This window comes from Brachyistius frenatus, unplaced genomic scaffold (genome assembly GCF_029030835.1).
Source record: "Brachyistius frenatus isolate BFR_SWC_R1_liver_20210118 unplaced genomic scaffold, ASM2903083v1 Contig_273, whole genome shotgun sequence".
Classification (NCBI taxonomy): Eukaryota; Metazoa; Chordata; class Actinopteri; family Embiotocidae; genus Brachyistius; species Brachyistius frenatus.
The window spans coordinates 250,001-264,403 of record NW_027210872.1 but is presented as its reverse complement, the minus strand read 5'-3'; the positions used below and the strand labels follow the sequence as shown (position 1 = coordinate 264,403).

General features: G+C 42.4%; 1 protein-coding gene across 1 annotated transcript; it reads left to right on the top strand.

Moving 5' to 3' along the window:
- The first annotated feature begins 1,636 nt into the window (after nucleotides 1–1,636).
- Nucleotides 1,637–13,086, top strand: ntmt2 (N-terminal Xaa-Pro-Lys N-methyltransferase). Its single transcript, XM_069721831.1, has 4 exons — nucleotides 1,637–1,929; nucleotides 8,073–8,245; nucleotides 10,712–10,964; nucleotides 11,602–13,086. Exons 1-4 carry the CDS (start codon nucleotides 1,725–1,727, stop codon nucleotides 11,856–11,858), a joined length of 888 nt encoding a protein of 295 aa, XP_069577932.1. The 5' UTR covers nucleotides 1,637–1,724; the 3' UTR covers nucleotides 11,859–13,086.
- The last annotated feature ends 1,317 nt before the right edge of the window (nucleotides 13,087–14,403 follow it).

The following is a 14,403-nucleotide window of genomic DNA, read 5'->3' as shown; positions in this document are numbered from 1 at the left end:
GGATATTTATCCGTGAATATTATATGAGCTTAAAAATACGCAGTGATTTCAGAAGAAAAATGTAGATTTTTTTTTCAGCTCGTTGGAGTCACCCAGTTACTTCAGCTCAGTCTGAGGTCAAAGGTGAAGGTGTTATCCTCAAGAGGACGGTGAGGGAGACACACGTAGCCGAAGACGACTGAAGGGTTACTACTACTGAAGATGTAAATCTTTTAAAAATAATACCTCACAAAAACGATGATTTGTTTGGGACTATTTTCAGCGGCGGATTAATCGACATAAACTTCAGTGTTTGCAGAAATTAATTGAAGAATTTGAGTTATTGACTTCTCACAGTTTGGAGCTCAGTAGTGCAGAGGAATACAAATAATACAAAAAAAAGTTCAGAAATAAACCAACCGACATGAATACAGCTCACTGATTTGGACAGTTTTCCCATGATTCCAGTTTTTCTCATAGATTGGGTTAAAAAATGTTCGTTGCAAAAGTGTCTTAAAGTGTAATACCACCGAGAGCCACTAGGGGCTCCAATAGACTCCCATTGAAAAAGCATCAAGTTCTCTCCTGAAATACAAAGTCAGTAAATGTAGATAAACTTCCTCCTTCGGTGTTTCCTTCTGGAAATAATTCATCATTCATTTGATATCAGGTCTCTTAACAGATATGTTTTGGGGGGCGTGTCCTCGGTGATTGAGTCGCACCGCTGGCTCCTCCCCCAGCTCGTCCAAATATGGTCACTTCTGGCTACAAAGTAGCAAACTCAGCAAAAGCACATCCGGTCGAATAAACGCTAATATTTATTTATTATTACTTTCTTTATTGGTTGTTTATTTCACCGTCTTGTCTTTTAATCCCAGATTTGTATTTGTGTGCTACATTAATTTCTTTCTGGTTTTTTTTATAAGACTTGCTGCTCTTATTTTCTTCTACATTTCCGTTTTAATTCTGTCTGTACTGTGTGTACTGTTTCCTCTGTGTGTGTGTGTGTGTGTGTGTGTGTGTGTGTGTGTGTGTGTGTGTGTGTGTGTGTGTGTGTGTGTGTGTGTGTGTGTGTGTGTGTGTGTGTGTGTTGTGTATTTTAAAGGTCCTTCAAAGGACGGGTGTTGTAAATTATCGCAGGCTATAAATGCTTCAGTGCATGACATAGATTTCTGCTACTTACTTGTCCCGTATACAAACAAACAGTAAATTAATTCATTTATATTTATTTTCAGCTTTTTTTTAAAGACTTTAATTAAAACACAAACCGGGACTAACGAGCTCAGAGGTTCAGTCATGTTTCGGTCACGTGCACGAAAATAACTCCGAACCTGAAGTGTCGCTTTGTTCTGCAGAACAAAACGAGAACCTCGTACGTGTGGTCATGCAGACGAGGCTACGTTTAGGAGCCGTGTGTTGCCGCGACAACGAGGTCGCGAGGTCAGAGGGCCCAATCGTGTGCTGCTGGAATCTGCTGCCTGAAGTTCAGAAGCCTTGTGCATGCCAGAGAGTCGTTTAGACGGAAGGCTCCACCCCCTTCATCCTCCTCCCCCTAGCCCCCTTTCCTCCTTCCACCCCCCGCCCCCGAGCAGGTGATCTGTAAATCTGGCGGGACGTCCCGAGTGCACTCCCCCCCTCAGCTGATCGTCTGCAGGCTGGCAGAGACGTGTGGAGCGTTTCAGCTCGACAGATTTAGCAGCGAGTCGGCGGAGCAGCGTCTCAACAGCACCTCCGGGACGACAAACATGGAGATCACGGCGGTGGAAGACGGCGGCGGCCGCGGATCGTCGCCCAACCTGGAGTACCGCGGCGCCCACCAGGCGTTCACGGACCGCTGGAAGGAGACGGACGCCTCCATGTGCCGCCACAGCATGTCCTTCCACCTGCTGCACGCGCTGCGCAGCGAGTTCTTCGCCAGCTACCTTTACCTGCTGGAGAAGATGCAGCTGGGTAAGAAGAAACACGCAAGGTCAAAGGTCAACGTTGACCATCCATCCTTGACCCTTGGACCCCCCGGTGAGGCTCGTCAGGCTGAGATCCAGGCGAGCAACGAGTTTGGTGCAGTTTTTAGGTTAGGTTAGGTAGGTTAGGTTAGGTAGTCACTTTATTAATCCCCGAGGGGAAATTTTTTCACTACAGCAGCATACAGAAACAATAAGATAATAATTTTAATTGACCTCCTATAAACAACAGAAACGCTGTTTATTGAGTTCAGTTTATTGAGCTCAGTTTATTTAGTTCAGTTTATTGAGTTCAGTTTATTTAGTTCAGTTTATTGAGTTCAGTTTATTGAGTTCAGTTTATTGAGTTCAGTTTATTTAGTTCAGTTTATTTAGTTCAGTTAAAGTCACAAGAAGTGTGAAGTTTATATTTATTCTTCCTTTGAATCCTCGTTGAAGGTGAACGGAGGACGAGCGGATTCAGAGTCTCGTTGTTACGGAGCAAGTTAATGCATTTTTTTGACAAATAAAAGTCCCGTAATCACTTAAAAAAACTGCAATATTGAAATCTGAGTCGTCGTTTCGACGACGTCCATGTTTGGAAAACGGTCAGAATCGATGCGGGATTCATAATAAACGGCCGAAAACAGCAGAAAGACAATCAGTGAGTTCGGTTCGATCTGCAACACATCGAAGATCCTTCATTACAATTCAAATCTATATTTTCTACCATCACACGCTTATTTACAGACAGATCTAAAACTGAGCAGGAAGTTGTCACCTGCACTTTAACCGAGTTTAAAACAAGTATGTGGACGACCACAGTCGTAAATATCGACTTTTTTTGACGGGCTGTTGAGAAGTATTCACGCTGGATTTTTGAAGGACAGATTTACACACAGAGTCGTCACTTCTACTCGATGCATCTGTCATCGACGTGCCTGGAAAGATGCTTCATTCTGAGCTCATTACCTTAAAATACAGCACGACAATATTACTTCTTCCGTCTTTGCTGTGATGAACTCACTCAGGAGTTTTTGCTGATGCAGCATTACTCACACTAAATGCTTCGTCTGGTGGCTGCTCTGAATATAAGTCTGTATGTATGTATGGATGTTTCAGGCTGCGTGCTGATATACATCACTGTGCATGTGTTTGTCATTAATAATATAGTAGAAACAGTTTATGTTCCTTTCTTTGTGTCGGTTTGGTTTATCAGGTCTTAATTTTGGAGAGGATGATGGGAAATTCAGGAAATTACGAAACAGTTTGGAAGCTGTAAACAACATGTTTAGTGAAGAAATCTGTCCGCATCGATTTGATGCCAACATGTTTCTCCACCGCCGAAACCAAGCATTTAACTCCCTTTTTTCCCTCTGAGGGATTAATAAAGTATCTATCTATCTATCTATCTATCTATCTATCTATCTATCTATCTATCTATCTATCTATCTATCTATCTATCTATCTATCTATCTATCTATCTATCTATCTATCTATCTATCTATCTATCTATCTATCTATCTATCTATCTATCTATCTATCTATCTATCTATCTATCTATCTATCTATCTATCTATCTATCTATCTATCTATCTATCTATCTATCTATCTATCTATCTATCTATCTATCTATCTATCTATCTATCTATCTATCTATCTATCTATCTATCTATCTATCTATCTATCTATCTATCTATCTATCTATCTATCTATCTATCTATCTATCTATCTATCTATCTATCTATCTATCTATCTAAACATTTATGTATTTGTACACATTAAACAACCAAGAAGCAGCATTTTAGTTGGTGAAGTAAGTTCTTGTCTTCATGCTAAGCTAGGCTGACTTCGCTGCAATACCAGCGAGTGCCACTAGAGGTCGGCTCCAAAAAGCCTCCGGCTCCATAGACTCCCATTCAACTTCTGTCATCAAATCCAAAGTGAATAAAATGTGTCCATCAGTTATCTCGGTGTTGTTAGCTAAAGTCACTCCTTCTTCTTAGTTTTCTGGAGGTCCATCTGAAAATAATCCCTCATTCATTAGAAAAGAAGATTCAAGAAGACCTGGTTTTTCTTTTGTTTTTAGTTTTTTTGCTTGTGTGACTTTAACGATCCGTTAAGAAGCTCTGAGGAACGTTACAACAGTTTGAGTCCCACGAGCTGCAGAAACAGGAGCTCCCGATCCGTTGGCCGTCCTGGCTCAAAGACGCTTTCCTTTTCTTACCACTAACCTGATACGAGGCCCATTAATGGTGCGGCATGCCGAGCATGAAAGCACTAACTCATGTCAGTCAGTGGTGGACATGACGGGTGCTCAGATTATCTACCGGCAGCCGCTTCAAACCCACGTTTGTTCTTTTTTATGTCTTAATAAAATAAAGCAAAAGCAGTTTTTCCTGAAGATACTTTTCACATTTGGCCTTTAAATTTCAGTCTGAAGACATTAGAAATAAAGACGCTGCATCGTTTCACTAAACGTCTTCTTCTGTTCCATAAAAAGGTCAAAGGTCAGCCTCTAACGAGCGGCTCGTGTTGCAGGTGTGCGGCGGACAGACGGCCGGATTGACACTTCCTCGCACGCTGTCTTTTCTCGCCGTGTTTCTAAACTTACCCGTCCTCTGAGAGCTGTCCTCAGGGTGGGGGGAGGTGGTGGTGTGTGTGTGTGTGTGTGGGGGGGGGGGTGTCACATGACGGGCATGTCGCCTGGAGAGTGGCTGCACCTTGTTTTTAGCGCTGCGGTGACCCTCTCTTGGCTCATCACCTTCGTCCTGATGTTTCTTAACATTTCCCCGTGGTGTCATGAATCCTGCCACTGCAGATCTCCCACAAGTGAACGGACACCCTCCCCCCTCACCCGCCAGTCCCCCCCCCCCCCCCCGGACACCGGGAACATGTCACCGGAGCCTTCGGTAATGTTGCTGCAGGATTTATTTGGGCTCAGCCGGATGAAGGTTGAGATGTTTCAGGAAGCCAGTTGTAAGACTTTCACTAAAGAACCTGGAAAACTTCCACAACAATATCCACCAGGGAGGAGGAGGAATCCTCTCGGTCCCAAAGTCACGTCAACTTTCTACGACTTATCTTTCAATGTATCTTGTAAAAGCGCAAGCGAAGCGGTGTCTTATGTCGCGGAACAGCTGAGCAGAATGTAAATACGCAGCACGTCCTTATTTATAGTCAGCTGGTAATCAGATTATCGTCGTACGTTTTCCCCGGAGATCGAGATCCTCTCTGGTGTCACGTTGGACATTTATTTATCTTCATTTGATGGACATTACTTTTTTTGTTTTTCATGATTCTGATAAAATCTTTCGGTTCTTTACCAAAGAGTTGCAAAAAAAGTCAACGCACGAAAGCAAGCGGGACCGACGGTGTCAAAAAACAGAGGTGCAAAAAGAAATCTGCCGACTCAACAAAAAAGGGCAAAAACAAAGGAAGGGATTAAATACCAGGTAGATTTACTGCAAAGAAACATGAGGAACGGCTGGCATGGTGAGCATTAGGTAAAAAAATCATACTGACTATACACACGATACATACACGATATACACACAATACATACACGATATACACACAATACATACATGATATACACACAATACATACATGATATACACACAATACATACATGATATACACACAATACATACACGATACATACATGATATACACACAATACATACATGATATACACACAATACATACATGATATACACACAATACATACATGATATACACACAATACATACATGATATACACACAATACATACACGATACATACATGATATACACACAATACATACATGATATACACACAATACATACATGATATACACACAATACATACATGATATACACACAATACATACATGATATACACACAATACATACACGATACATACACGATATACACACAATACATACATGATATACACACAATACATACACGATATACACACAATACATACATGATATACACACAATACATACATGATATACACACAATACATACACGATACATACATGATATATACACACGATACATACACGATATACACACAATACATACATGATATACACACAATACATACATGATATACACACAATACATACACGATATACACACAATACATACATGATATACACACAATACATACACGATATACACACAATACATACATGATATACACACAATACATACACGATATACACACAATACATACATGATATACACACAATACATACACGATATACACACAATACATACATGATATACACACAATACATACACGATACATACATGATATATACACACGATACATACATGATATACACACAATACATACACGATATACACACGATACATACATGATATACACACGATACATACACGATACATACACGATACATACATGATATACACACGATACATACACGATACATACACGATATACACACGATACATACACGATACATACATGATATACACACATACATACACGGTACATACACGATATACACACGATACATACACTATATACACACGATATACACACGATACATACGCGATATACACACGATACATACGCGATATACACACGATATATATATATATATATATATATATATATATATATACGATATATACACGATACATACACGATATACATACGATACATACACAATATACACACAATATACACACGATACATACACAATATACACACAATACATACATGATACACACACAATACACACACGATATACACATGATACGTACACAATATACACACAATACACACACGATATACACACAATACATACACGATATTCACATGATACATACACAATATACACGCTATACATGCGATATACACACGATATACACACAATATACACACAATACATACACGATGTACACATGGTACATACACGATACACACGATACATACACAATATACACATACACACACGATATACACACGATATACACATGTTTACACATGATATACACACGATATACACGCGGTATACACATGATATACACATGATACATACACGATACACACACGATACATACGATATACACACGATGCATACACAATATACACACAATACATACACAATATACACACAATACATACACGATATACACACGGTACATACACGATACACACACGATATACGCACGATATACACACGGTATACACATGATACACACACGATATGCACACGATACACACGCGATACATACATGATATACACACGATACATACAAGATATACACAATATACACACTGTACTTATGCGATACACACACGATACATACACGGTATACACACGATGCATGTCCGATATGCACGATATGTACACGATATACACACGATACACACACGATATACACATGAGGGCGGGGCAATAGGACGCACGTCCATTCAATCAAGGCGGAGCACGAAATCAGCAAACGCGTGAAAACACAGACTACATCAGAAATGAATGATGGCTGCAGTTTTACATCAGCACCACCAACTGTATCGTAGGCTCAGTTAATGTGACGCATCTTCTGCCGCAAAGGATTGTGGGTCAGAAACAATCAGAGTAGCATGCCGGCCTGCGGACTGCATTTCACATACAATGTACTGGGACATGCTCAATGTTTTTCTGGTCGTGTGGGGATTGGACCGCGCGTAGTTCTTCCTGAAGCTTCAGGAACTGTTGGGGGGCGGGGCTTGCAGCTAATCCCTGATTGGTCAAGTATGCTAGCTTTTTGCTACCTGCTATTTAAAAAAAACCCGGTAACTGTGGTTTGTGGACGCCAAGAAATCAGGATGGAGCGTCTCAAAAAGATGTTACAACCAGCGAACTGGTGACGAAGTTCAGGCTGAGATTTAGAACAAATTGTCAAGCTTTTGATTTTCTTCAGGATTTGCTGTTAAAATTCAAAATACAGGAACTTTTACACCTGGGAAAGTTCCTGGATATTAGTTTTTGTGGAAATTTAAAGTTCCTGAAGCTTTTGGATGGAAAAGTAGCTGCGATGGTCTGTTTCATGGTCGCTCCCTGTTAGCTAGTAAAGTCTGACTGAAAAACTGATGACGTCATCAAAAAGCTCGTCTTTAACCCCGCCGCCGTCATCTGTGTCCCGACAGTGAAGCTGTTTCCTGTCACCTGCGAGTACATCAAAGGAGAGAAGCAGTTCTACTACCGAGCCCAGCAGTTCTACGAGGACGTGCCCGCCTCCGAGGAGGGCATGATGGGAGATTTTGTGGAGATTTCTAACGTGGACCTAGAAGGTTCCCGTCAGTTTCTGCAGAGGTTTGTGGTGAGTCGCAAAGTCAGACGCTTCGACTGGTCGACACGGGAAACGTTCTGCTGTTCCTCCATCCTGTACATGTATATCCATTTACAGCGGCGTAGAACAGCAGTCTGAATGAACATGTCATGGTCTATTTTGGGGGAGGAATCCATCTTCCTGACTGTACTAGAAGAATTTCTTTTGTTTCATGCCGGCGGAGCTCAGCTTCTAATAGTAGCGCCGACCCGATGCCAGCCCCGTAAACACCCACAGAGAGCAAACTGAGCCAACAGCTGATAATCACTCAGTATTATGGTCATTTTTTTAACAAGCAGTAATTTGTTTACAGTGGAGGAGAGAGTTTATCTCTGTTTTGAAATATCTATAGTTTGTAAAAATGGTGAAAGGACTGCACATATCGATTAAAAAGTTTAGAGACTTCTGGTACGTGAACATTTATGATTTCACCGTGGACCTGAAAGTGGAGCAGAGAAACATCAGATCTTTGGGGAACAAAATCTTCAAGAAGCCCACTTACAGCCAAGTGTTCCTGAACCCATGCAATGATTTCCACGAGTGAACCCTGTTGCCATGGCGCCACATTTCACAACAGTGAATATTTTCCATCAGACGCCTCAGAAGGTCCCAGTAGAACTCAAACACCCAAAGTCTGTGGTGGAAATCACTACATGGGCTCAGGAACACTTGGCTGTAAGCTACCGTGTTGAAGTTTTTCTGTTCCCCATCAATTACACCCTAAATCTGATGTTTCTCTGCTGCTGTTTCAGGTCTACGGTAAAATCGTGAACTTCTCGATTCACTCTTGTGTTGCAACTTTTTTTTTTTACCTTGGTTTCCCTAGAAATGTAACCCTAACCCGGAGGAGGCAGGGTTTTAACCGCCAACCCTGTGACGACCAGATCTAACATCATTTACACATTTAAACCTCATATATATTGAAACATGTGAAAATGTTAGCATGGACTGAGGTTTTTTTTTTAGATGTCAGGATGTGTCCAAGTGTTAATTCAGGGGATCAGATTTGGCCCAGAGACCGGCTTATGTCAAGGATCAGTTTTACAGGCGCTCTAATTATAAACTGCTGAGACTGCGATGCCTTAAAGGAAGCAGAGGCAGCGAAGTGGCCGCTTCTCTTATGGTGCTAATGTAAACACATCCGGCCAGATTTAACGCAGCTCAGATGTGATGCAGCGTCCGATGCTACCGACTCACACAACACACAACCATGAATGTATTCTGCCATCAGACCACAGATTGTTCTTTACAACAGGAGAAAACAGGATAAGGATGCAACTACTGATCAATTTTATTCGTGATTGCGGATAATTTTGAATTAATTGATTTGCCTATACAATTTAAGAAAACAGAGAAAAAAATAGTGATCACAGCTAGAAAAATGATATTGCAGTCTAGTGGTTGTTTTCTTCCTTCAACCAGTCAGCTGTCATGTTTCCATTCATGTCTGTCCGGACGCATTTAATAAATGTACTGAAACTGATTTGTCCAATGAAGCTGATTCTAATAAAACACAAAGTTGTTGCCGTAACAGCAGACGATGCCGAGAGACTGAAGGGACGACTGAAAAAATGAGTCTTGGGGTCATTTATGAACTACAACCCCATTTCCAAAGAATTTGGATATTTTACAATTCATGTAAAACACTCTATTTAATTGAAAATAGAAAATGGAGAAATGTTATTGTTTTATGAAAAAAATGTGAAATTGATGGTGTCTTTAAAAGAGTGGGGACGCCTTAAAAATCGACATTTCAAGCTTCAGAAAAAAAAACACTTTGTGAGGTAAAGTTGGAGATTTGTGGTGTTTTTGATCTAATATCCAGAAATTCACTTTTAACTTTTCACTTGAACGTAAAAACTAAACAAACAAAAGCCGGCTACACATCACACTCTTACAAATCTCCCAGCAGCTCCTGTTCAAACCTGACATCTGCATTAAAAACGAGTTTGTCAGGAAGAGCCTGAGAATACATGTAGATTAAAGGGAGCTACATGTGTGCGGAGAAATATGGCAGTAATTCACTGAAACCAGGAAGCCTCCTGTAACAGAGCTCCTCGGGGGCCCCTTCTTTCATACGATCACCCACCGGGGCCCCCGACGCTCAGGGGTTGGAGTGAGGTCAGACTCCCAAATGAAAAGGAAAGAACATGATTTGGAGCGAGGTGACTCTTCGTTCCCTCGCGGTGAACTTCATGGCTTCGTTGCCCCGAAGGAACTGAGGTCGACTTGTTTTGTGCTGTCGGTACTTTTGAGGCCTGACATCTGGTAACGCAGAAAATAAAGTATAGACCTCGGTATGGCTTGATATGGTAATAACACACTGCAGGCAAAATTACCTTTAAATGCTCTTTTTAAAGTCTTGTTTTTTTTTATGGCGGCCTCATGTTTTATGGTCTTACTGTCCCCGTGACGGTTTTCGCCACAGTTTACGATGGATCTCATCCTTCCTCTCAGGGTCCCGGTAAGGCCGGCACTCACTGCGCTCTGGACTGTGGCTCCGGGATCGGGCGCGTGTCCAAAGGCGTCCTCCTCCCCGTGTTCGAGAAGATGGAGCTGGTGGACATGATGGAGCACTTCCTGCTCCACGCTCACGAGGAGTACCTGGGCAACGACGCCGACCGCATCGAGACCTACTACTGCTACAACCTGCAGGACTTCACACCTCCCAAGAACAAGTACGACGTCGTCTGGATGCAGTGGGTGGCGTGTAAGTGTGACGCGGCATCTCGGTGTGGGGTTTTTGCGCAATGGCATCCAAAATGGAGGTCAAGGGTCCGCCTCGTTTTTGTTGAAGTATTGTTGAAAACTCAAGTATAGAAAGGCAAAACAGTTGTGTATGTAACGCTGCCTTCACATGGAACCTCGTGAGTTCGTGGTCACGACGTGGAAAGATGTGTGTACGGTTTAAGCGGTTAAGTCTGGAGAACAGGTTGCTAGGCAACAGCAACGTGGACAGCGTCTAGAAGTCACACATTTCTAAAAATAAACTCTATTACCATCTACCATTTTGTTTTTTTGGAGCGACAAGTGACCATACATTGAGGAACTGGTGAAGTGTGGATCTAACTGGGAATCTGAGGCATCCCAGGGCTGTCAATCAAACTAATATCGAATTAATTCTGGAATTAGGAGGCGACGTCCACTTTTACAACCTGTCGATGGCGCTAAACGAAAAACTGTTCTCAGTGAATAATCACGAGTCATCAGCAAACGGCATAAATCACCTGAAAGCACTTTGAGATCCTCCTGCAGGAGTTGCCGGTTGTTGGCGTACAGCAGCTGATAAACTAATAGAAAACAAAGATCCCTGTAGGAACTAATGTCTAATCTGTCGTCCTCTTCAGGCCACCTAACAGACAAGGACCTGATGAACTTCCTGATGCGCTGCAAGAAGAGTCTACGTCCGAACGGCGTCATCATAATGAAGGACAATATGGCGCGGCAGGGCTGCAAGCTGGACCCGATCGACAGCAGCATCAGCCGCCACCTGGACATCATGAGGACCATCATCGCCAAGGCGGGTCTGGAGGTGCTGGCGGTGGAGCGGCAGGACGGCTTCCCGGAGATCATCATGCCGGTCTGGATGATCGCCATGAAGTAGAAGTGACAAGGAAAAGGAAAACTCAACCTAAAGCGGAATCCATGTTATTCCAGAAAAAAAAAAATCTAGATTTTGTAGTCACGTCTCTGAAAGTTTGAACATCGTATCGAGAAATCTTCTCGGCGTCACCAGAAGATGAATCTGGCGAGGACGCCATGGTGATGCCTCCTGAGGTGATTGTTCTGGAGATGGGAGCATTTCTTTAAAATAAAGCTTTCACCGGGACATTTAACGTGTACAGAAGCACCCTGTGTGTCCACGAAGCCCGACTCAAATCTACAGTCAGCCGACCACCTCTGGGTTTTTTATTCTGCTGATCCTCAGGTCTCTGTTGGGGAAGTTTGTTCCCATCTAAAATCATTGGAATAACGTGGATTCTGATTTACCGTTGGGTTTCTCCTCCAAATGATCGATCTGTAATGTTGTTTTGACTAAATCAAACATGTATGAGAACATTTGCGATTTCACCACAGACCTGAAACTGGAGAAGAGAAACATCTGAATTTTGAGGAACCTGAAAATCGTGTTCCTGAGCCCATGCGATAATTTCCACTACAGAATCCAGGCTGTTTTTAGTGTTGCCGTGGCGCCACAGTTCAGGTAGCTCGTATTCTTTGGGTTTTTAAAAGACGTAACAACAGACAAGGTTAACGAAGTAAACTGACAGAGGGAAGAAGAGCACACAGACTGAACACAGCAGGGAGGGAAGGACAACGAGGGACAGATGAAACTAACCAGAGGGGGGCGGGGCCAGCAGTCATACAAAAACTGTAGCTGTCGTTGATCAAGAGACGCAACTTGGAATACTTTATGCTGTTTTTTTTTTTACTCTATTTATCTTCCGAAGAAGATTCAGGCCACAGATTGCATTTACACCGCTTCGCCTCCAGATGGCGTCTGACATGTTAACACCCGGTGGAGTCTGAATGTCACGTAGCCAGCGATGCTTCATATCACAGGAGACGTCATGTTGATTTAACGCATCGAGTAGAGTTCGGTCAAGTGTACATATTTTTGTTTTCTATGTGATTATGCGTTTTATACTTCTGCTTGTAATATTTGCAGGTTAAAAGCTTTTTACTCTTGTAAAGTCTGTGTCGTGATCAGAGTAGATTAAATCCCATTTTTCCCGGAGAGCATTACTTCTTTATTTTCGTGCATCTTACCATGTATTTGCTTTGATGTGCCGAAGAGACGTAACTTTTCCAAAAAGTAAAAAAAAAAAAAAAAAAAAGTCAGAAAGCATATGGATGTGTTTTGATGATTTTCTTCGAAGGCTCTTTCTTCATATGTAATGTTTTTATCAGACCAAACAGCGTCTAATAGGATTAAAGTTTGTGTAATCGCTGCTGGTTATTATAATCAAGGCCGGGAACGTAAACGCTGACCAATTTTCTCGAGAATATTCCTGCAGCTCCGACCGTCCGCAGACATAAATAGAGATCCTCTGAAATCGTTATAGTGATTCTGCATAAGTATTATTACCTCTATTATCTTCTGACTAACAGTAGAGGCAGCACATTGTTCTGGGTTAACGACTTTCAGCTGGGCCCCTGAGGTGGATGTGGGGGTTGATTATTTCCTGCTTTTGACAGACAGCGCCTGTTTTCATATCTGCCCGGCTTCATTTCACGGCCTGTCAGATGCCGTCTGCGTTAAAAAAAAACACATCCAGGAGTCGCCTCAAATATGCAGCGGGTTTTTTTTTAACGTGCGTCGGAGCGGCTCCGTCCACCGAGCTTCTTCATGAAAGGGGCAGTTTGTCGGCGAGGCGGGTCGGCACCGAGAAAACACTGCAGCATCAAAGCTTCGGTGGGCGGCGATGGCGTGAGACGGATCTCACCGGCCGGTTTCTCTCCTGAATAGACCAAACACATTTTCCCCCTTCGCATGAATTAAAGATCAAAATGCCCCCAAAGTTAAACTTGTAGGTCATTTTTTGTTTCTTTTTCCCAGTAAATAGCAGCCAAATGTGCCGTCACCTTTTCAGGAGCGGTTAGCGCCGCTGACAGTCAGAGCCATCGTTTCTAATACAGCTCAACGCTGCTCGGCGGACGCTTGAATACATTAGAAGGAGTAACACTAATTTGTCCGGTCACGTCGGCGGTTGCGGAGTTCGGAGTTATGGAGTCCAGACCGAGCGGGTCGGAGGAGGAACGGTTCACCTGGAGCCGACAGCTGTCCCAAAAAAAACCTCCAAACGTTGGAAAAGTGAGCCGGTTTCCTGCGACGGGTTCAAAAAAAGACGGGTTTAACTTCGTCTGCTTGGTTCGGATCGTCCACGCGTCGCCGGCCGCCCTCGTCCGTTGAAAGACGGCGGCACCTGGGCTCGTGTTGCCATGGAGACACAAAAATAAGAACCACAAGGTGTCGAAGAAAGTTAATGAAACACTTTAAACAGTTTATTTAAGTAGAACATTTACAGACTTAAATTAAAACATTTAAAGAAGTTAAAAAAAACCCAGTATTAAACCAAAACAACACACCAGGATATGCAAGAAAAAAACATTTTTTATTTAAAATTGGTGCTGAGTCTGTAAATACC

Bases quoted from the DNA above. Each gene is read 5' to 3' on its own strand.
- ntmt2 (XM_069721831.1), top strand. From the start codon at position 1,725: ATGGAGATCACGGCGGTGGAAGACGGCGGCGGCCGCGGATCGTCGCCC. The intron at 1,930-8,072 runs GTAAGAAGAAAC...GTGTCCCGACAG, and splicing joins GCTGGAGAAGATGCAGCTGG to TGAAGCTGTTTCCTGTCACC. The intron at 10,965-11,601 runs GTAAGTGTGACG...CGTCCTCTTCAG, and splicing joins CTGGATGCAGTGGGTGGCGT to GCCACCTAACAGACAAGGAC.